Below are 25,296 nucleotides of genomic sequence, written 5' to 3'. Positions count from 1 at the left end.
CTCCCCCGTCCCTTTTCATTTGCTTAAAACTAATTACATTCCTAACTTTTCCCAGTTCTTGATTAAAGTCATCAACTTGGAAGTATTAACTCTATTTCTCATTCCATAAATTCTCGCCCTCCTCAGCATTTCCAGCATTTTCTGTTTTTATTTTGATTTTCCAGCATCTGCTGTATTTTGCTTTATATACCAATCTTTATTAATTTCATTTAGCCTGTCACAAAGTTTCAGTGCACTTCTTTTGAATATAAATATTAACTGTAGAACTTGTATTGCAGCTACTGTAAACTCTTAAATTATTAAAGAAAAAAGTAATTTAAGATGCTAAATGCAAAAAAATCAAATACAAAAGCTTGTTGCAAATCTTTTCTATAGGTGATGCGCAAATTATTCCTGTATGCAGTAAAGTCTATACAGTGAGCCTGCCACCTCCTGGAAGTGAAGTGTGCTCAACCAGATCAAATGAACAGCATGAATCTCAAGATTCAAGTGGTGAAGAGCCAGAAGGTAAGAACAACATCAGTTTGTTCTTTTTCTAATCATATTTTAAATCGGACGACAACAGTGATGTCAAGCGTTAGCAGTTCATTCATAACACACATTTATATCCCAAAGATGGGTTTACATGAACAAATGTTGCCCTATTTGATCTTGTCCTCCACAAAAAGCAGGCCTTTTGTCTTCCTGCATTTAATTTCATAAGCGAGTCAGTGTCCTGCCCTCAACTGCTCTTCTGGGCTACCTGTTCAGCTGTTGAGTATCCGTTTAAAGAAATATTTATAGTTAGCTTAAGTTGGTTCTTCGCAAAGGTGAAGCTGTGTTCACATGTGCAGCTATCATGGCATATCTATTGTTTGGGATTTAATTTATTCCATTGAATATCTTGAATCTCTTTTTGGTTATAATTAATTACATGTTTCAGAACTCTCAAGGACTGTGAATTCTCAGTTGTTGAGGATATTCAATGTTGAGCTCGATAGATTTTTGGGTTAATGGAATTGAGGATTGCCTGTGAAAGTGAAGTTGAGGTCAAGAATCAACTATGATCTTATTAAATGCAGAGCAGGCTACTTCTATTTCTTATGCTTCTACTTAAGAGCTCTGAATTATCAAGATATTCATTGTCGCTCTTCCCTCTGGCCCCAGTAATCAAGATTTTTAATATCTTGTCGAATGCCTTTAATAGTATCAAGTTGACTACTTTGTCCTAGATAGTGTTGAGCTTCTTGACTGTTGTTGCAGCTGCACCCATCGAGCCAAATGGAGAGTATTCCATCACACTCCTGATTTGTTCCTTGTAAATCAAGAGGTGAACCACTTACTGCAGAATACTCAGCACTTGACTTACTCTGGTAGTCATGGCATTTATATGACTGATCCAGTTGAGTTCCTGGTGAATGGTGACCCCAGGATGATGATGGTGTGTTGATAATGCTATTCAGCATCAGGTAGAGGTGGTATATATTGATATCAAGCAAACCTCTCTGCATTGCATGTTGTTATGGTTATAGGCAAATCGTGAGTATTCTATTACATGCCTGACTTGAGCCTTACAGTTTTTGGAGGGGTCAGAGGGTGAGCTACTTATCAAGAGACGCAATGCCTTTGTCCTGCTATTTCAGCCACAGTGTTGATCTTCCTAGTCCAGTTAAAATTCTGGTTAATGGTCATCCATTTTAGTGTGAATTTTGATTGTGGTGATAGAACAGACGGCTGGGGGAGGGAGTGGATGATGAAGGGGTTAAGTTTTCTCTCACGATGGGTATTACCTGCTGCTTATGTGGTACAAATATTACCTACCATTTGTCAGTCCAAACCTAGATGTTATTAAGGACCTGCGATATGCTGGCATGGACTGTTTCATTATACAAGAAGTTAGCAAATGGTCCTACTCCTGAATTTATGGAGGGCACCATTGATAAAGCTACTAAAGATGATCAGGTCAAGGATACTTGAATTTCTGCAGCAATATCTACAGTTGTGATCCTGAAGACCGCTCTTTTTTTTTAGATATTCTAGCAGAACCTGAGCTTGATCAAACTCTAGATGATGCCTCCGGCCCTTTACTGATTGGAAAGAAAATGATAGGATGGCAGACAACCAAGATTGATTTATCTTTTTTATCTTATGGATAGGACATAAATAGCTGGTATTCTATGATGATGGACATATGTGTTATAGGGAGCAATTAGCTGTGGCATGTAGACATTCAGCATTAACATTGGAATGTTGTCAGAACCCGTGGATTTTACTACATACTGTGTACACATACACTTTCCAGTGTCAGCTAGAATAATCCAAGTTGTCTGGACATTGACACCTGTAACAGTGGGTTCTGTATGTCCGTTTGGACTCTATTTTCAGTAGTAAACTAACTCTATATCAGTAACAGTTATGATTTGATTTAAACCTAAGTGACGTTTAATATATTGCAGTGTTCAAACGCAGTTTATGAAGTGCAGTTGAGAATTAACTTAACCATTTTGTTTCGTTGGGTAGAAGACATGAACTCATTCCTTTTACTTACATATGCATCTACACCCATCTGGTGTTTTTCCTGACCCTTGTACCCTGAGAAAGACCCAAATCCACTAGGATAAACCCAGAATTGCACAGCAATCCATCCAATCAAAGGCACTTCAAGTTCTGTGTTCAGGCATCAACCTTGGGCTTCCTTTACCTGCTTCTTAACCTTAAACAAGCTTTTTCTATGCTTGTCTTCTGTTTTTATTGGTTGATGACACATTACAGGACATTGAGGACAAGAGTTCTGTCAATAATTAAAATTTAGATTTTAACATACTTTCCCCTAATTCTAAGAGATAAGAAATAAATCCAAAATAATAAATGTAAAAACTAGCAGCCTTAATGTTAAGCTGTCATCTAGCACAACCTAAAGCTGAAAATAGTATAACAAAATATTTGATATTTGAGTTTGCACATTCTTACTAAGAGAAAGATAAAGCTGTTGATGACTCTAAGCCTCACACTGTTCTTTTCCCCTCTCCTAGCAATAATTATGTATAATAACAAGGCCACTTGTCGTACTGCACCTGCCTGAAGTCAGCATAAAAATCCAAAGCAGTGTATTTCTACAGAACAGTTTTTTTTAGAGAAAAGCTTAAGAGCCTTTTCGCTCTAGCTATTCAAAATCCCCCAAAATACTTTCATAAGCCTCTTCTTATAGATTACCCCTTTACAGGGAGGAGCTATCTCCACTGCATCTTTTTCTTCTTCTGCACAAGGCCCATTAATCATAAGCCTATATTCTTACAATACTTCAGGAGGAACTGAGTAAGATCATCTCCGCAACACTTAATCAAAGATATTTTCAAACATTTCAGCCTAGTCTCTTATATTCAAATGCTTGGGCTATCACTGAGAACAGAAATATTTATTGATGCCACTGCCTTCTCTTGGTTGCCTAATAGTCCACCACCATTCTCAAGTGGATGTCCTTGAGTGAAAGAACTTGGTTCTGACCTATTGATAATGTAATCCATCTGGCATAGACTTCTGCTTTTAGTGTTTAGCAAGTGTGGGTTCCCCAATGTAATAACTGAGGTATACATAGCGAATGCCCTGGCACACCCTTTTGCACTCATTGAAACATTGAATGTGAGTCAGCCTACTAGTGTGGTGGTGATGTACTACAAATATTTTGAGCCTTGTGGTTTCAGGTTATATACATAGAAGCAGCGATGAAAGTTAAGACATGTATTTATTACAAACTCACTTTGTTGGTTATTAAAAATAGTACATGATCTGTAGTCACTTGTGTTTATACACTTCACCAGCATTATTTTATAGAATTTATGGCCCAAGCTATTGATGTTCATGTGTCCACAGACAAGGCATGAGTTGTGCAGGTAGAGTGTCTCACCCTGCAACCTCGGGACCAAGTCTGTACCAGATTTCGGATTTTGCCGGTTTTCAGGAAAAGGTCCCAAGGCATTTCACAGTACCTGTAGTATAATTAGATAAAGATTGATAGTGATCAAGACTACAGCAGCCACACTGAAGCTGGATAGCTCTTTCGTAAGGCCACAACTTTAAAAATGTGTTCACTTCAGCTCACTGGAGCATTAGGGAGACACTCAAAATGGATATTGTGCAGAGAAGTACAACTCCCTGAACTTTCTGAGCTGAGTCAGGTGGGATCAAGTGTTGCCCTAACCACTTGGAATGCTGGAATTGACAAGCGCAGGAAGCAAATAACTACTTGGCACTCCACCACAATAATGCAGCAACTCCCAGAGCAAGCCAATAAGTTTTTCCATTCATTTAATAGCACTTAAAATTCTTGCATTGCCTGCTTTTTTCAAAAAAAAGGCCAGATTTGAGCCACTGTACCTGCATTATCATATTCAGACAATTTTGTTTGCTTGGGTGGATTTAATTCACATCTGCTCATGACCGTGATATAAGAAATAATTTAGTTTAGTATAAAACGAATTTCAGCCAGACTTTGACATGTTCTGTTTTATGAAATCTGAACAATTATTAATTTATCCAGAGTTTAATTAAGTGGAAAAATTGTACTTTTAAAGGACTGCCATGTTTCAGAGGGGTTTTTTTTAACCAAAGCTTAAAAGCCCTCCAGAATTTTTTTAAATGTCAGATTTGTTCATATAAATGATCCTTAACCCAAACAATAAAGTTCCCTTTTGTATTACTGGAAGTAAAGTCAAACTACATATGAGGAATCTAATTAACATTGCCACTTTTTAGACATGAAATTAAACGATGATCACTTGCAGTTGTTCAGTGGAGGTTAAAGCTGTAATGGGAATGTAAAATGCCGATACTCTGGAAAAGATGATATCTAAAGGGCCAATAATCTTCCTTCAACTGAACCAACCTTGTGAAAAACAAATAAACTGGAACCTGGCAAATGGAGTATAATGTGGGAAAATGTGAAATTGTCCTTTTTAGCAGGAAGAATAAAAGGGAAGGAAATTATTTGCATGGAGAGAGATTGCAGAGCTCTGAGATGCAGAAGGATCTGGATGTCTTAGTGCTTGAGTGGCAAAAGACTAGTATGGAGGTACAAGAAGTAATTAGGAAAGCTAATAGAATGTTATCATTTATTGCGAGGGGACTTGAGTACAAGAGTAGGGAGGTTATGCTTCAATTATACAGAGCACTAGGGAGACCACATCTGGAGTACTGAACAAAGAACAAAGAAAAGTACAGCACAGGAACAGGCCCTTCGGCCCTCCAAGCCTGCGCCAATCATATTGTCTGTCAAACTAAAACGTTTTGCACTTCTGGAGTCAGTATCCCTCTATTCCCATCCTAGTCATGTATTTGTCAAGCTGCCTCTTAAACACCACTATCGTACCTGCTTCCACCACCTCCTCTGGCAGCGAATTTCAGACACTCACTACCCTCTGCGTAAAAAACTTGCCCCGCACATCTCCTCTAAAGTTTTCTCCTCTCACCTTAAATCTATATCCCCTAGTAATTGACTCTTTCACCTGGCAAAAAGCTTCCGATTATCTACTCTGTCCATGCCACTCATAATTTTATAAACTTCTACCAAGTCGCCCCTCAATCTCTGTCACTCTCCTCATAGCTAATAACCTCCAGACCAGGCAGCAACCTGGTAAACCTCCTCTGCACCCTCTCCAACACCTCCATATCCTTCTGGTAATGTGGCGACCAGAATTGCATGCAATATTCCAAAATGGCCTATCCAAGGTTCTATACAGCTGCAGCATGACTTCCCAGCTTTCATACTCAATACCCCTACCAATGAAGGCAAGCATGCCATATGCCTTCCTGACTACCTTATCCACCTGTGTTGCCACTTTCAGTGACCTGTGGACCTGTACACCCGGATCCCTCTGGCCGTTGATGCACTTAAGGATTTTGCCATTTACTGTATAATTTTTACCTGTATTAGACTTTCCAAAATGCATTACCTCGCATTTGTTCAGATTAAACTCCATCTGCCATTCCTCCGCCCAGGTCTCCAACCGATCTATATTCCGTTATATCCTTTGACAATCCTCTGCACTATCTGCAACTCCTCCAACCTTAGTGTCATCTGCAAACTTACTAATTAGCCCAGTTACATTTTCCTCCAAATCATTTACGTATATTACAAACAGCAAAGGTCCCAGCACTGATCCCTACGGAGCACCACTAGTCACAGCTCTCCATTCAGAAAAGCATCCTTCCACTGCTACCCTCTGTCTTCTATAACCAAGCCAATTCTGTATCCATCTTGCCAGCTCACCTCTGATGCCGTGCGACTTTACCTTCTATACCAGTCTGCCATGAGGGACCTTGTCAAAGGCCTTTCTGAAATCCACGTAGATAACATCTACTGCCCTTCCACCGTCGATCATCTTTGTCATTTCCTCGATAAACTCGATCAATTTAGTGAGACACGACTTCCCCTTTACAAAACTATGCTGCCTGTCAATAATATGCCCATTTGCTTCCAAATGGTAGTAAATCCTGTCATGAAGAATCTTCTGCAATAATTTCCCTACCACTGACATAAGGCTCACCTGCCTGTAATTTCCTGGATTATCGCTGCTACCCTTCTTCAACAATGGAACAACATTGGCCATTCTCCAGTCCTCTGGGACCTTACCCGTAGCCAGTGAGTATACAAAGATTTCTGTCAAGGCCCCAGCAATCTCCTCCCTTGCCTCCCTCAGTACTCTGGGGTAGACCCCATTTGGCCCTGGGGACTTATCCACCTTAATATTCTTCAAGATGCCTAACACCTCTTTTTTGATCTCAACATGATCCAGGGTATCTACACACTCTTCCCTAGACAAATCGACCACTAAGTCCTTCTCTTTGGTGATTACTGATGAGAAGTATTCATTTAGTATCTCTCCCATTTATTCTGGTTCCACACACAGATTCCCACCTCTGTCCCTGAGTGGGCCTACCCTTTCCCTGGCTACCCTCTTGCTTTTTACATATGTATAAAAGGTCTTGGGATTTTCCTTAATCCTGGTTGCCAGTGATTTTTCATGACCCCTTTTAGCCCTCCTGATTCCTTGCTTATGTTTCTTCCTACTTTCTTTATATTCTCCACGGGCTTCATTTGTTCCCAGCCTTTTAACCCTTACGAATCCTTCCCTTTTCTTTTTGACTAACCTCACAATATCCTTCATTATCCAAGGTTCCTGAAACTTGCCATACTTATCCTTCATCCTAGCAGGAACATGCCGGTCCTGAGTTCTTATCAACTGAATAGGATGATCAACAGACTTTAAACTAGAAGGTTTGGGGGGGAAGAGGGTAAAACTCCAAGAAGTATGACTAATGGGAAACAAAGCAGCAGGTTAGCGTGTGGGGGGGTAGATTCAACTTGGAAATGGAAAATTATGAAAAAACTGAAAAGAAAGGAGAGCCCAGGAGAGGCTATTAAAGTCCCCAGAACACAAAATAGGACAAGAGTGTTTGGAAAGGGCTAGGAATCTAACTTCAAGCACATCAGATAAAGGGACGACAATGAGAAAGAGGACGGGAAATACAGGATTGAAGGTGTTGTATCCGAACGCACGCAGTATACGAAATAAGGTAAATGAGCTTGTGGCGCAGATTGAAATTGGTAGGTGTGATGTAGTGGGCATCACAGAGATATGGCTGTAAGGGGATCAAGACTGGGAGCTAAATATCCACGGATATACATCCTATCGAAAAGATAGGCAGGTTGGCAGAGGGGCTGGGGTTGCTTTGTTAGTAAGAAATGAAATTAAATCGATAGCAAGAAATGATGTAGGGTCAGATGATGTAGAATCTGTGTGGGTAGAGTTGAGGAACCGCAAAGGTAAAAAAACCATAATGGGAGTTACGTACAGGCCTCCGAACAGTAGTCAGGATATGGGGCACAAGATAAACCAGGAGATAGAAAAGGCATGTAAGAAAGGCAAGGTTACAGTGATCATGGGGGATTTCAATATGCAGGTAGACTGGGAAAATCAGGTTGGTAGTGGATCCCAAGAAAAGGAATTTGTGGAATGTCTACGAGATGGCTTTTTGGAGCAGCTTGTGATGGAACCCACTAGGGAACAGGCAATTCTAGATTTGGTGATGTGTAATGAGGCAGATTTGATAAGGGAGCTTAAGGTGAAGGAACCCTTAGGAGGAAGTGACCATAATATGATAGAATTTACCCTGCAATTTGAGAAGAAAAAGCTGGAATCAGATGTAACGGTATTACAGTTGAATAAAGGCAACTACAGAGGCCTGAGGGAAGAGCTGGCCAGAATTGACTGGGAAATGAGCCTAGCAGGAAAGACAGTGAAACAGCAATGGCAGGAGTTTCTGGGAGTAATTTGGGAGACAAAGCAAAAATTCATCCTTGGGAAGAAGAAACATACTAAATGGAGTATGAGGCAACCATGGCTGACAAGGGAAGTCAGGGACAGCATAAAAGCTAAAGAGAAAGTATACAATGAAGCGAAGAGCAGTGGGAAACCAGGGGATTGGGAAGCCTACAAAGACCAACAGAGGACAACTAAAAAAGAAATTAGGAAGGAGAAGATTAAATATGAGGGTAAACTAGCCAGTAATATAAAAGAAGATTGCAAGAGTTTTTTTAGATATATAAAGGGTAAGAGAGAGGCAAAAGTGGACATTGGGCTGCTGGAAAATGATGCTGGAGAAGTTCAAGAGAGTCGGGGGCAGAGGTGAGTATGGTGGCCATTACCAAGGAGAAGGTGCTAGGAAAACTGAAAGGGCTGAAAGTGGATAAATCACCTGGGCCAGATGGATTACACCCCAGAGTTCTGAAGAAGATAGCTGAAGAGATAGTGGAGGCATCAGTGGTGATCTTTCAGGAGTCACTCGAGTCAGGGAGGGTCCCAGAGGACTGGAAAATCGCTAATGTAACCCCCTGTTTAAGAAGGGAGTGAGGCAAAAGATGGGAAATTACAGGCCAATTAGCTTGACCTCAGTCGCTGGTAAGATTTTAGAGTCCATTATTAAGGATGAGATTTCAGAATACTTGGAAATGCATGGTAAAATCGGGCAAAGTCAGCATGGTTTCATCAAGGAGACGTCATGCCTGACAAATCTGTTAGGATTCTTTGAGGAGGTAACGAGTAGGTTAGACAAAGGAGAGCCAATGGATGTTATCTACTTGGACTTCCAGAAGACCTTTGACAAGGTACCGCACAGGAGGCTGCTCAGTAAGATAAGAGCCCATGGTGTTAGAGGCAAGGTACTAGCATGGATAGAAGATTGGCTGTCTGGCAGGAGGCAGAGAGTGGGGATAAGGGGGTCCTTCTCAGGATGGTGGCCGGTGACTAGTGAGGTTCCGCAGGGGTCAGTGTTAGAACCACAACTTTTCATTTTATACATTAATGATCTAGATGAAGGAACTGAGGGCATCCTGGCTAAGTTTGCAGATGATACAAAGATAGGTGGAGGGACAGGTAGTATTGAGGAGGCGGGGAGGCTGCAGAAGTATTTGGATAGGTTAGAAGAATGGGCAAAGAAGTGGCAGATGGAATATAACGTGGGGAAGTGTGAGGTCAGGCTCTTTGGTAGGAAGAATAGAGGCATAGACTATTTTCTAAATGGGGCGAGAATTCAGAAATCTGCAAAGGGACTTGGGAGTCCTAGTCCAGGATTCTCTTAAGGTTAACTTGCAGGTTGACACGGTAGTTAGGAAGGCAAATGCAATGTTGGCATTTATTTCGAGAGGACTAAATTATAAAATCAGGGATGTGCTGCTGAGGCTTTATAAGGCTCTGATCAGACCACATTTAGAATATTGTGAGCAATTTTGGGCCCCGTATCTCAAGAAGGATATGCTGGCCCTGAGGGTCCAGAGGAGGTTTACGAGAATGATCCCAGGAATGAAAGGCTTAACATATGAGGAACGTTTGAGGACCCTGGGTCTATACTTGATGGAGTTTAGAAGGATATGGGGGGGATCTGATTGAAACTTACAGAATACTGAAAGGCCTGGATAGAGTGGACATGGGGAAGATGTTTCCATTAGTAGGAGAGACTAGGACCCGAGGGCACAGCCTCAGAATAAAGGGAAGACCTTTTAGAACAGAGATGAGGAGAAACTTCTTTAGCCAGAGAGTGGTGAATCTATGGAATTCATTGCCACAGAAGGCTGTGGAGGCCAGGTCATTGAGTGTATTTAAGACCGAGATAGATAGGTTCTTGATTGGTAAGGGGATCAAAGATTACAGGGATAAGGCGGGAGAATGGGATTGAGAAACTTATCAGCCATGATTGAATGGCGGAGCAGACTCGATGGGCCGAAAGGCCTAACTTTTGCTCCTATGTCTTATGGTCTTATGTACCATTGAATAATGAATACAGGGTACCTGCCATAAGTTCCCACCCTTAGTGCCATCTGTGATTCTGCTTGTAGGAGAGGGTTCACAAGGTAAACAGCGCAAACAACTAGACTCCCCATGCTAAAGGCCGGGTGTGGCCAGCAAGATTCGTATGGGCTCAAGTCAGAGACTTTCCACGCTAAAGGGCGATGAGGTTCAAAGTGCGTTTTTTTTTGTATGTGATCGGTTTTCGGATTTACAGATAAAGGACATTTGACCTGTAATAGACAACTATTCATATTGTGAACAAAATGGAACAGTGCACATAATGTTTAGTAATCTGGTAATAGACAACAAGTTGTCTCAGGAAGTTATCTATTACAACTAATGATTGTTCAATTACAGAAGGAGAAACTTCTCAAAAATTTCCAAGAAAGCGTCGGCGGAGAAGAAAGCTCAATAGCTCATTGCTTGACCACATCAATAAAAATGCACTTCAGCAACCAGGGGGGTTGCAAACAGGAAACTTGCAGACACTGCATCTAGATTCTGCAAAGTCTGGAGCAGAAATATTAACTAAAAATAAGAGACGAAAATTGAAAAAGAAGCGACATAAAGAAAAGCTAAAAGCTGCTGGGCTAGTACCCAGTGCCAAAGCTGTGGAATTCACATATCAACCAGCTGAGGGCAGCAGTGAAGAAGGTGCTGTTGAAGGTGATAAAGCAGCTGAGGTTATTGACTTGTTAAATACAACATAGAATTGTGCTTTTCTGGTGGTATTTTCTGCCATACTTTAATGTAATGATCTTCAACAATCTCTTTCCCAGCATCAATTTCCACTGCCCCCTAAAACATTTCTTAATCTGGTTTCTCCCTTAAGATTGGAAAGTTGCATCTATTACAACGAGTTCAGTCAGCATCTTAAAAAAAAACTTGTAACCTGACTTGGTGCTTTTCATGTCAGAGTTTTTTGGCATCAAATGTATACATAATTTTTTAGATATAGAGGAAGTTAAATGATTTTATATTGAAAGCATAATTTTGCCCAGTTGTTTAAGATAATGCCTATTTTGTTAAGGCATGCATGTCTGCCCTCCAGCTGTCAAATTAAGTCTGCTTCATTTTTTAATTTGTTTGTGCCTTGTAGACTGATAAGGCTCTTATAAAAGGTTTCTCTTTCACATTTAAAAGAAAAGCATTTTGCAAATTATGTAGCTAGGTTAATGAAAAATTAAATATTTTGAGATATAACATCCTTTTCTGCCGCAGATATTTCTGTAGAAATTAAGTGAGGTTTGAACAATTATAACATGCTACGTTTTTATGTGATGCAAACCATATGTCATGTTGCCCGATTCTTCCTTTGCCTGACCTAAGCGTTCCTGAATTTAGAAATAACCACCAAGATTATTGGAGGAAACATGATGTATTTTTCTCAAGAACTTCAGTGGCTAGTTTAGGAGTGTGAAAGAATAGCCACTGGCTTTTTTTTTCCCATGTCCTTCATAGTACCATTCCAGAAGCAGCTGCTAGACATTCTGTATTTCTGATATACATGAGGATCGTACAGAGAAAAAAACCAAGTGACATGATTGAGATTGGATAGCATCTGAGCTATTGTGACTCAGGACCCATGTTTATTATTCTGTATCCTATTATTGTAATTATTGTATCAATTTAAATAACCTGAATGTTAAAGAAACATTAATATTTTGATGTGGTAGAATGGATGGTGGTGCTTTTTTTAATATTAAAAAACACTTTGTGGATGAGTATTTCCTTCCTTTTCAACTACTAAGAATATTTGTTCTAATAATTTTATGGTAATCTAAAACTGGCACTGTGTCTTTCATCTTGGAAATTATGAATAAGGTGCTATGGCTTCTTGAGTAGGACTCTGCCATCTTCTGATATGCTACCTAATACCTATAGTTCTTGCTTGACACAATGTTAAGAGATTTTCATGGCTTTGGAGGAAGTCAAGAAACTCTGTTTTCAATAATACATGCAAAATGTTTGAAGAATACGTAAGGAGCATTGGCTTCTGTTAATAGACTTAAGTGGCTTACTGCTGTTGAACAAATTTTGGTTCCAAAGAAGCGCTGCCTACCAAATCCAAGGCCATTTGAGATTTACTCTACCTTCAAAATTTGTTCCTACCCTACAGCCTTAGAAAAGCAAATGGTAACATTTATATAAGAAATATTTTGATTTATGTTTCACGCTCAGTACAGAAGAACACTTGTACAGTAGTAGGTCTTTATGGAAGTAGCACTTGTAAAATGGTAAAGCAATTATAGCTTTGACTTGAATGGTTTATTCACTAATTTTTAAAGTACGTTTAATCAGTGCTGAAATATGGCTGATCTTATTAAAATATTGATTCCTAGCTTCATTACACTTGCCTAATGTAATCTATTGTCACTTGTCTGATTCTTTCTATTCTTAGTTATAAATGGTCGACCCCTTATCCCGAAACGATACCCCCTAGTTCTAGACTTTTCAGCCAAGGGAAACAGCTTCTCAGTATCTACCTGAAAGGACAATAGGGATTTAATGCCAGATATAGCATATTTTGTTATTTGATCTAGATTGAAGAAAATAGTGAATGATGAAGGTATGTCCATTGATGCACACTGATGAAACAGTAGAATGACTTCAGTTTTTCATCAATGAGACTTGTAGATTGGTCTACCCATATTCAAAATAGAAGTTGTATCTAAAGTTTTGGATTTGGAGTGAGATTTTAACTGAGTTTAAAGAAGTAAGGAGGGAAGAATTTGTTCATTACACTTGACAACCTTTTGGAGAAAATAAATCCACCTAATCATTGGGAGGCAAAGAAAGGAAATACATTGTTTAAATTTGTTGTCCCTTTCAGGAATAGGTGCCATTTAGATTAGATGAGATCTGCCCCACTCTGATTGCAAGGCCTTCTGCTGTATTGGTAATGATCTTCTATTACCTATACAGAGAGTTCACTGTGGAATTATGCATTCAGTAGCTGACGGTTATATTAGAAAAAGAAAAAACCTGCATTTATATAGCACCTTTCACAATCTTGGTATGTTCCAAGTATTTTACAGCCAAATAAATACTTTTGAAGCTCAGTCACTGTTGTAATGGGTGCAGTTTCTGATGGAGAATGATCCACTGCTGCAATTGGTTCTGGCATTAAACTTTCTCACCATCTCATTCATAAAAGGACTCTAATTTTCCCCTTTCCCAGCATGCTCACAGGCTTCCTTCAGTACTAGATTTCCTGCTAAAAGTTTCTTGTAGAATATGTTGAATAATCTTATTACTCATTTTGCCACTGGACCTTGCAACAACCAAGGGCTTTGATATTTAGCATGGCAGTTGTGGCTGAGTCACCTGAAGATGGTGGATTTTAATCAGTGTTACCAGAGGTATCCTAACTTTTCAAAGAAAAAAATGGGGAGATGCAAGAGTACATCTGAAAGGATTCACTGCAGAGGATCCATGTGTAATCATCAGATACATAATTGTACTAATTTGTGAATGTTGTAATTATGTATAATTTTTTAAAGATGCATCTTATTAATATTTAAATATTGAGTCACTTTCGTGATCTCTTTCAGAGAAGGCCAATGCAGTCTACTTTTTTTTCTACTTTTTGATCACTGAAATCCTGACCTAATCAGACCAGGAAATGAAATGGGTAAAGGATAATACTTGATTTTCACAAAAACACTTTTGCTATTTGAAGAACTATGCTTGCTTTTCAAGCTTTCAAGGTAACTGAATTAATTTAAATATATTGTTTGCAGGCAACTTTCAAAAACATGACATTACTGTGAATATTGGTTTTTGCATTGAAGACTGAAATTAACATTTAGATCTTATGAATTATCTTTCAAAATATTGCCTGCCAGTGTCTTGTTAGAAATGCTTGCTAGAAATTGTGTACCATCATGAATTCTCTGTGTATTTTGTAACATACGCGTGTTAATGGTAATTTTTTTCAGATACTCAAGACAAGCTTCAAAGATAGCTGGGCTCTTTCTCATTATGTGAATCTGCCAAATAATATCAGGAAGAAGACAGCCAAGCTTTAATTTGCAGTGGAAGCAAAATGCACCTGTTATTAACATAGTGAAGCTTTGTTTTGTAGGGTTAACTATTATAGTGAGGGATTCTTAAGATTGCCAATTGTGTAATCAATATACATCAGGAAAACTTTGAAAAATTAGTGCTATGAAAACGAAATTTACTAAGAGTTTTAATCTAGGCTTAGTCCTGTTACTATAAACTTGTATTTCCATAAACACTTTTTAAAGTACTAAAACATGCTACGGCGCTTCATAGGAGCATTATCAAACAAAATTTGATACAAGGCAAATAAGTATATTAAGACAGGCGACAAAAAGAGATGGGTTCTAAGGAGTGCATTAAGGAGGAGAGAAGTGTCACGACTCACTGGGATAGTGGGCTGCAATATCAAGCTTCACTGCTCCCTGAGTCGCGACAAATATGAAAAGTTTGACCAAACACCTAATTGTTTAATTTAGGTTAATAGAATACGAGCACCAGGTTTGTAAGCCTAATAAGTAATTAACTGTTTATTGAACAAATTGTCTTTAACCAGTGGCAAAAGAAAGAAATATGAATTAATTTCTAACTCTTTAACCTAAACTCCACCCCCTTCTTAAATCCCTATACACACATACAAGACACACAAAAACATGGGTTTTAAGGGTGGGATAAAACAGTTCAATAGCACCAATTCTGGAGTACAGGATTTGATGGGTTGGTTTTGATCGATGCCTTCCAAATTCCTTTCAGTTCTTTGTTGATGACATACAGTGGACTTCCCAGCACACTCGGTCTTTAGTTCACTGGTTGAGCACTTGCTTTTCAGTGTCGCTAAGGGTGACTTTCCTCTTGACAGGGGTTTTTCAGAGAGAGAGAGCAGGTTATAGAGATATGAGGAAAAAAACCCAGCTAGCTATTATTGTAGAATTACTGGAAACTTACACACACAGGGTAAAGAGGTTTTAGGTCTTTTCAGGCTAGGAGTTTTTCTCTCTGCACTGGTCTCACACAAACCCTGGTCACCAATTAAGACGTTGCCAGGCAGTTCCCCATTAGACTATACTCCTTGGCACCATCCTGCCTTTCATGGCACATTCTGTTCCAAGACAGCAACATTGTATATATCCATTGCACTGTTCCAGTAGACATATCTTTCAAACTGAAGCCATTGTAATTTTACTCCACAGTCCAACAGAAATAAAAACATGTTATTTACAGAGACATAAATGTAAAAGGAAGGTTTTTCTTCCTGGGGCACAGGCAGCTGAAGGTACAGATCCAATGGTGGAGCAATGAAAATCCTGAAAGCACAAGAGACCAGAATTGGAGGAGTATATAGATTTCAGAGTTGGAGGTGGATGCAGCAATAGGGAGGGGCAAGACCATTGAGAGATTTGGAAACGAAGTTGAGAATTTTAAAATCAAGGTGGTGCCAGACTGGGAGTTAATGTAGATTAATTAAGCAAGAGTGAGGAGTAAATTGGTCTTGGTGTGAATTAGAATATGGACTGCAGAGTTTTGGGATGAACTCAAGTTTACGGATGCCAGTCAGAAGAGTATGAAGCTAAAATAACAACAGAAAATGCTGGAAAATCTCAGCAGGTCTGGCAGCATCTGTGGAGAGAGAAGCAGAGTTAACGTTTCAAGTCCATATGACTCTTCAGCACTCTGAAGAAGTCATATGGACTCAAAACGTTAACTCTGTTTCTCTCCACAGATGCTGCCAGACCTGAGTTTTTCATGTATTTTCTGTTTTTATTTCAGATTTTCAGCATCAGCAGTAATTTGCTTTTATCTTAGAGCATGACGCTAGTTGGGTCTAGCAGTAACAAAGGCATGGATTAGGAATTAAGCAGCAGATGAGCTAAGACAGGGATGGAGAGAGTCAGTGTTACAGAGGTGCAAGTAAGTGGGCTTGACCATGGAAAGGGTATGGGTATGTAAGCTCAGCTCAGTCCAATATGATGGCAAGGATGCTGGGTCAGTCTCGGACAGTGGTCAGGTAGAGGAATGGAATCAGTGTATTGGGAATTGGGTTGTGGCAGTGACCAAAAGCAAAAGCTTTGGTCTTTTCAACATTTAACTGGAGGAAATTTCTGCTCATGCAATATTGGATGTCATTACAAGCAATGTGACAGATCTGAAGCAGAGGTGATGTCGAGTGAGGTGTAGGTGAGATGACGCTGGTTATCAGCATGATACATGTGTGATTTGATCTATTTTCACATGAGAGATAAAGGGGGCCAAAATGGTAACAGAGTGAGAAGAGAAGCCATTTCGGGGATTCTCTGGTTATGACTGTATAGATAGGAATGGAACCAGATGAGGGCAGTCCCACCCTGTTGCTGGACTCTGGAGGTGAGGCGTTGGGAGTGGTCTAGTCATCTGTAAAAGGCTGTAAATAGTTTCATTAGCATGTGGAGGTTTAGTTTACAACTCTCAGAATTTTTTTTCTCAGTAAATTTCACGTTTTTAATAAATTAATCTATTCAGGCTAAGCAGCTACGTGAATATATTAAGGATTAATCTTGGCAAATTAATTTCCACAATATCTCTTAGTACTTGAAGAGATCTAAGGTAACTGCTTATGTGAAAGAAGACCAGATGGCTTCTTGTCTGGCTGTAAAATGTTATATAAATGAAGAATTATAATTTAGCTGGGCTTTAATAATCTGCCATATGCAATCACTTAAGAAGCCTGGCCGTGACTAAAATTGAACTTTCACTTAAGGTACCCTAAAGAAGGGCTAGATTTGAGATCTTAGAGTGTTATTTTGAGCTTTCCATTACTCTGTGTTTTGAATAAATAAATAGTTAATGTCTGTGTTCATTGCAGCATAATTGGTAGTTGCTTGGATTTGAAGAGGAAGTATTCTGTACATTGTGATTCACTTTAGTCTTGCATTTGTACACCAGTTAAACAATTTACCATTTCCAATTATATTTGAGTTTTTTTTTCCGATTTCCCCCAACCCTCCGTCCCTCTTTCTCCAATCTGCCTGGGATTCTTTAGTGCAGAAATGTTAGATCATGTCATAAATTTGGGCAAACTTGGGGGATTTCTTTGTTATTTTGGTGTTTCCCAATGCAGAACTGCACAATGCTAACCCATGGTTTTCCATGCTTTATAAGTAGTGAACCAAACACACTGAAGCAGTAAATCTGATTACAGTCCAAGTTTGTATCATGGAAAATTACTCAATAGTTGTGTAGTTCTATTGCACATCAACCAAATTGAATAGCATGTGCCACTTTGCCAGTCGCTGGTGAAGAAAGGATCTACAATATACTAAGTCTGTCCTGTTAGCTTCACAGTATGTTTAAAATAAATAGATCAGGTGAACTCAAAGCTGTCATCTTGAGTTTCAGAAGGTGGCCTTGGACTACTCAAGCTTTGTTATTCGAGCTGCTTGATGAGATTGAATGTGGTGGATAATTCACTAACAATTATTCCCTACATAATCCTACACCATAGTTTTTTGTTTTGTGGTTTTCCATGTTTTCATGATGTAATCTTGGGATTTAAATCCTCGTTTATCTATTTTGTAAAAAAAAGGAATAATTTATTCATTGGTACATTGGTCAGACATGGTTATGCTGTGGAGACTTGAGCTAGTTAACTTGTAGGTAGAAAGTGTCTTTTTCCCCTTGGTATAGCATAGAGCAATTCTTAAACTTGCTGTGTAAAACTAGAACAAAAATGTAATGTGCCAAATCCAAATTCTTAATTGTCTCGCAAATAGTAACAAGTTCAGTGCATAAGTGCTATTATTGCTTGAATATTGGAACAGGGAGATAATTAAAACACTTGGATCGTTTGCTATCACCTTAATTTATATAACAAACTTTATGATTCATAAGCACAAAAAATCATTACATTTCAGAAACTACTTTTTTTAAAGTCCTACCAAATCTGTATTACATCATCTCTCATTTGAAAAGGCACATTTTCAAAACCAACAAGATTTTGTGTAATTGAAATACATTTTACAAAGGTTCACCTTCAAATTATTGCAGTTTGAAATCTAGTTTCTTGTTTAAGTTTAGAATTCCCCAATGCTCTCTCCCTGATTGGAAAATTTGTAACTTTTTAAACTTCATTAAATAATTCCCTGTTATATTTACAATTTTCCTGTTGAATTTCTGTCAAATGCTCTCTTCACACTTACCTTGCTTGACAAGGGATGCAGGTAGAAGCACTCTCTTCTACCCTATAACATTGGTGACTGGACAATTTCAATGTTTTTGTTTTATCTGCCATTACATTTAGCTTTTGTTTTAATTGAAATAATGAAAAAACCCTTTGGAAAGTGAATTCAATACAAGAAAATATTAGCTAAAATGAATCAAATTTTTAAGTTTAAAAATTTGTTGAAAAGAGAGATATGTTGCCAAAGCTTTTCAGCTTGCACTCATCAGGACATATGCAAGAATGTTGAATTTCAAATGATTACAATAGTTTATGCTGCAGGAGAAAAGGTTCCTGATTGGCTGGCAAGTCAATTCTGATCAGCTCTTGCCATTCCCTGTCTTCTTCCCGAAACCCTGTACATTCTTCCTTTTCAGAAAACAAGTCTAATTTTCTTCTGAATGCCTTGATTGAACCCACCTCCACCACACACTCTCAGGCAGTGTATCTAAATCTAACCACTCGTTGAGTGAAAAAGTTTTTTCTCATATCGCTTTAGCTTCTTTTGCCAATTACTTTAAATCTGTGGCCCCTTGTTCTCGATCCTTTCATGACTGGAAACAGTTTCTCCCTATCCTGTCCAGACCCCTCATGATTTTGAATACCTCTATCAAATCTATATATTAAAATTACATAACTCAACAAGTTCTATACAGATTAAAGCAAAATACTGTGGATGCTGGAAATCTGAAACAAAAACAAAATGCTGGAAAAACATAGGTCTGGCAGCATCTGTGGAGAGAGGAACAGAGTTAAAGTTTCGAGTCCATATGGCTCTTCTTCAGAGCGTTCCAAACAGAGTGGCTTGCCACATTTTTAAGAACCCCTATTTATATCTTATGGTTATCCATATCATCGAACATAATTAACAGATAAAGAATTACAATTTTGAAAAACCTCCATTAATTTCATTGTTTCCATCTGTTCCTTGTTGCATTTTAACTGATGGCATCTATACTCAAAAGAGCAAGGGCTTGGAGGGCGAACTTGATATTTGTGTAAAGTTAATAATTCTAGATTAGAAGCAGGGCTTTATTGTTTGGAGTTCCATCTTGTTCACTGGAGTTTTGACATGGAATGACCTACAGGTTGATTTGTTTACTATAGGACAATAGCAAGTTCATAACTATGAATTACAACATGAACTTAAACAGGTGAGTATGCATGCTATTTTTTTCATTTTTAAGCTTCCTCAACTGTTAGACTACCAGCTTTAAGCTACTTATTTTAAGTTTGCAATATTGATCATTCATAAAGTGCATGGGTAAATTTTGTGATGCCCATCACTCTACAAGAAGGGATTATGAGTCAGAAAGAGGCTACAATTGTAGTGCTTATTTTTCAAATCATGCTGTCTTCAAACAAGGCCCATACCCTAAACACATTTTAAAATCATCTTGCTGCTTTAAGTTTTGATATCTGCAAAAAACAAGTCACAAGCTTGATTTTTGGAGCAAAAAAACATTGGAAATGTTTGAAAATTAGGGAAATGATATGAATGGATATCTACTACTCCATAGGACATAACCAATGGCAATAAAATCAATTTGGCTACTAATTTTAATGTGCATAAAACTGCACACCTTAAGATTAATCCAACGTTCATTCACAACTGTAGCAGAGATCAACATCACATTCTGATATTGTACATCAGCAATGAAGTAGTTCTTATTAATCTGTGGAAATTGACTTCCTTTCTTTGACCTGATCCCTGCCCCTTGGTATGCATGAAGGAACAAAAGGTAAGTTGCACATATTAATGTTTTATTCTAACCATTGTAGTGGGTTAGTTTTAATGTATCAGTTCATTGGGATGAATTAGAGTCCAGGACGAATTGCTTAGCTAATGATAGGGTGACAAACGTAGATAATATGGCAAATTCTTAAAAGCTGCTGGTCAATATTTTAGTGATCGGTGCTTGGTACGCAAACTCGCATGGGGACTGATCTGAGGCTGGGGGATAAGATGATGCTTCAAACATCCGTACCGATGGTGTTCTATAACGCTTTTGTAATTTCTATCATAAGAGGGCTCCTAAGACCAAAACCATGAAGCAATCTCAAATATCAGTTGTTCTTCAGGCATGCACATTGGATGATAGTGAGAAATTTGTAGTGTTGGTTGTCAAATCCAATCATGGAGCTAGTACATGCATGATGAGCCAAATGGCCCCCTATGATGCTGTAACTTTTTTCTGATGATGATTTCATAAGGCACAGATTGTTTTCAATCAGTTGTTATAATAAGGCTTTTGATCAGGCGCTAGATGTATTTCTTGCAAAGAAGCTGACAGCTAAAGATAACTGGAAGACCCTGTGCCTACTTTTCTCAAAAGAACAATGAGGCAAGGTTATCCACTATCCACATTGGCCCAGTCAAAGTCTTTGTCAATAATGTATTGTAATTAGAGGTCTTGGAATGACTATTCCAGATATTTTTGAAATAGTTGCATTGCTTTCTTATGCACATGATTTTGTGTTATTGGCAGTTTCTGTGGCAATTTAATCTGCTCTGTTTGCTATCCAGAATAAAGGAAAAACCAGTGGCATATGGTGGTGGGTGATCAGAAAACACCAAGGTTACCCATCCCACTTGGTCATTCATGTCAGTACCTTGGGGTTTTGGTGAATGCTAACTTGAACTTAGATGTGATTCAAAAGGGACAAAAAACAGCTAATTGTAGTTCAGTTAACCTTATGTTTAAGATGTGTCCAAATAAGGTTCAACAAAACAGATTAGAGGACACAGTTTAAAAACAAGGGGTCTGCATTCAAGATTAAGATGAGGAATTTTTTTCTGAGAGCTGGTATTGTTTGGAACTTTCCCCCCTAGCGACTGGAGGCTGAGTCATTGAATATACTCAAGGCTGATTTAGATAGATCTTTTGATTGACGAAGGAGTCAAGTATTATGGGGGACAGCAAGTAAAATGGAATTAAGGACACAATCACAATTGAATGGTGGAGAAGGCTTGATGGGCTGAATGGCCTCCTGCTGCTATTTCTTATGTTCATGGCTCAGTATTCTTTGCTCAGTATCTACATTAATCTGTAGCTCAGTTCATAGTGGTTGGAAGGAAGGATTGGGAGTCAATCTCTCAACTGACATGTCCTTTTGCCAAAATCGTTTGCAAAATCTGATTAAGCAGTTAGGAGCAAACAAGTCTGATGATTTTGTCATTTGCCTTGGACTTGGACATTTAAAACATCAAATTGGTGACATATCACAAGCTGACCTGGACAAAAGGTTCACTTACCACACTGGTAAGGAAATTGAGATTGACAATTACTGGAAGTTGTTTCCAGGAGGCTGGTGTTATGTCTTGTGGTTCCCAGAAGTTTGAAATCATCACACATTTTTAGACAGACTGGAGCTTTCATTGGGTGTATTTCTTGCAGCTCTCTTTGCAGCTGGCAGATTGATATATTGACCTGTGGGCTCTGGAGTGTTTAACGGGGGAGTACCCCAAAGATGTGTTGAGGAATGCCCACCACCACCACGCCGACTGGTATTTCCATGGGAAAGGATTGCCCGGGAAGTTCAAGCTTCCATGGGGCGAATGGTCTGCAAAAGAACAACCCAAAAGTACGATTTAAATTGCAAACTTCAGACAGTTCCGACTGTCTTATAGTAATAGCTACCCAGGAGAAGGTAGAAGAATTAAAACCACTTCTAACTCCTGGTAACTATAGTACTGACCACTGCCCCACCAACCCATGGCCAACACCCCCATAGGATAGCTGCCTGACCAACCCCCTCTCTGACCACCTGACCCACCTTTTTCTTTTCTCCATGCCAGCTGACCTACCCAGCAGCCGCCCCCACTCACTGACCAGCCAACACTCCCCCTGACCACCCAATTTTTTTTCTTCTTTCCCTCCCTCCTGGCCCCCAATCCTACCCATTTAACTTACAAATTTACCTTCTCCTTGGCTTCTGAAAGTAGCTAGAGCTTTAAACTTAACCTGCTTTACGTCAGCACATGTCTTAAAAAGGGGGCGTTCTCACCCAGCTTGAGTCGGAAAGTCAGGCGAGAAAGGATCGCCTGGATTTCGAGGTAGGAAACTAGGAGCAGAGTGGCAATCCGACTCTGCCACAATGCAGAAGTTCATGTTCAAATTGTTATTCAATGCACTGACTGCTCACTACTACATAACATTGTGACATTCTAGGTATATATGTACACTTGCACAATATAGTTATATTCAAATATAACAGCTGTTTATAAGATCTCAAGCTTAAATTTCGAATGGATAGCAGAAAGAGAAGTGTTTACTGCTGAAGCTTTGTACCTCAAAATAATGAAATTGTGTTTTGGGATATGGTGTGTGTCTATACTGTGATTAAGAGGATGGTATTGGCAGCAATACATTAACATAATGTGTTGTGTTGTGCTACTCATCATAATGCTCACAAGTTTTGACAATTAGTGATGACCCCTTTTTGGGGACCAGCAGGGTAAGGGATCTTTTTTGGGTCCAATATGATGTACCTGGCAATGGAGAATCTAAACTGAAACTACTCTATGGCAGCCTTAGTAATCTGATACTGAGATAGAATTCACACTGGCTTTCATCCAATCATGATTGTCATCCCGTATTTTAAAAATAAGTTGACAATGAATGGTTGGTACTGCTTTTGAAGAGCAGTTATTAAGTAAAGTACTTTCCTCTTTGGGAATAAAACACTGTTACTATCCAATGCAATCTTCAGGGATGCTATTAAGATTTTGTAGAGGCTTGGATGTTTGTTTCAGATTGTGTTGCATAATGTAATTCCCATAAGTGCCTGGAGTTTTATTACAGCAGTTTGTGCTTGCAATGTTTATCTTGAAAGGAAAAACATTCAGATAAAAAGGAAAGATGTACATTTATACAGCGCCATGACCACTGGCACCTGAAAGCACATTACAGCCAATGAAGTACTCTTCAAGTGTAATCACTATTGTAAAGTAGGAATTGCAGCAGCTAACTTGCACACAACAAGCTCCTGCAAGCAGCAAGAATATGATCATTACCAGATAATCTGTTTTTGCAACGTTGGTTTAGGGATCCATATTGGCCAGGACACCAGGGATAACTCCCCTGCTCTTCTTCGAAATAGTACCATGGAATGTCTGCCTGAGAGGGCAGATAGGGATTCATCTAACAGTGCAGCACTCCCTTGATACTGCACTAGAGTGCCAGCCTTGGTTTTTATACTTAAGCCCTAAAGTAGTACCTGAACCCACAGCCTTCTGAGTCAAAGGTGAGAGTGCTACCAACTGTGCCACAGCTACTGTGGCTTCTATTGTTCCTCATGAAATGTCAAAATAGTTAATGTTCTAATCAATTGGAGATTGCCCTGACCTTAGATTGCGAGTTCTAGGTAGGGAATACATGAAGCGAAGACGATTCATGATTTCAAAAGAAAATTGGATGGGCATTTGAGGGAAATAAACTTGCAAGGCTATGGGGATTCAGTGGGGCAATGGACTGATTGGAATGCTATACAGCGCCAGCATGGACTCAGTGGGTCAAATGGCATATTTCTGTGCTGTTCTAACTTTGACACTCCAGTACAAAAGGATAGTTTTTTTTTTTAGTAATTCTGATTGATCCTTATTTGCCTGAAGCTTTAAAACATAATTTTTCTCATAGATTTTAAATTTGTATGAAAAAATTGCCATAATTTCAGCTGTGAGCTTACAAATTTCATTGATGCTAGTGACTCTGTTTCCTAGTGTAAAAACAGTGTAACCCTATATGGGCACATGAATTACTCTTGCCATCTGTTGTTTCTCCTGCTTGGCAACCTTGACTCATTCATTTTGTTCAATCCATGTTGGATTTATAGATAACATAGTTTCTCTGCCATTCTTGTTCAGGATTGTGCAGGTTTTCTTTTCACCCTGGTTAAGACCCAACATATATTGGTTTACCGATACAGTACAATACAGTACTTTCTGTACAACCGGAACTGTAGATTCACTACAAATACAAACCACTACAAATACAAATGCGTAGTGGTATGGAAATTGGAACCTGGAACTGCAGCGGCATTTTAGTAGAATGCTAAATGGATAATATAACGAATATAATAGTATAATATAATAGAATTATAATAGGAATAATATTCATACATAAAGATTGGACCAGTATTTAGTAAACAGGTTAGGTGGTATAGTAACCACGGAAGATCTAATTCGATGTTGAGCTGAAGAACAGAATTGTTCAATCCATATCGGTACAAACCATTTTATCAAAGTTTCTTTCTCTGCCTGATCCTGGATTTTTTTGCCCCAAAACAAAGGCATTTTTAATCTAGTTTAATTTGTGATTGACATGAATCTCAATTAAAAATGGTTTGTTAATTTAATACAGTTCAATTTGTCAATACAAATTATTGACTCAATAGGTTAATGGCAACTAATCAATTTTTTGATTCTTGGAAATGTTCACTTTGCACAATGAATTGCTTTCAAAATATCCAAAAGGGTCTCCTTTTGCACAATAGGTTACCTGTTTGACGTAAAATGTACGTCAGTAGCTGGTAAATAATCAATATGTTTCTCTTTGGAAATTTCCAACTTTGCACAGTGAACTATTCAGTTACTGCTTTTCAAAATGTTAGATACTGTCATCTTTTATACAACAAGTTAGCTGTTTTAGCAGATATTATAACCATGAATTTGCTAACTTTAGGCCTAATTCTAGCCATCTGCAATTTTGCAGCCAGTGGAATCTGGATTAAGAGTATTTTCTCAAAACGTGTAAGAGCATATTAATGCTAGCCACT

General features: G+C 38.7%; 1 protein-coding gene across 2 annotated transcripts in view; it reads left to right on the top strand.

Annotated features, from left to right (window-relative positions):
• The window catches only part of LOC121278026 (glutamate-rich protein 1), a 55,048-nt gene that overhangs the window by 13,366 nt on the left and 16,386 nt on the right, over positions 1-25,296 (top strand). The window contains exons 3-4 of one of the 2 annotated variants that reach the window (XM_041188038.1): positions 376-507; positions 10,680-12,672. In XM_041188038.1, coding sequence (XP_041043972.1) covers positions 376-507; positions 10,680-11,032 — 485 coding nt within the window. In that variant the 3' untranslated portion in view covers positions 11,033-12,672. Of the gene's footprint in view, positions 1-375; positions 508-10,679; positions 12,673-25,296 lie in introns of those variants that run through there. The other variant, XM_041188039.1, reaches the window with a different exon arrangement.

The sequence above is a fragment of the Carcharodon carcharias genome, chromosome 5, assembly GCF_017639515.1.
Source record: "Carcharodon carcharias isolate sCarCar2 chromosome 5, sCarCar2.pri, whole genome shotgun sequence".
Lineage (NCBI taxonomy): Eukaryota > Metazoa > Chordata > Chondrichthyes > Lamniformes > Lamnidae > Carcharodon > Carcharodon carcharias.
This window is presented reverse-complemented; position numbering and strand designations above follow the sequence as displayed.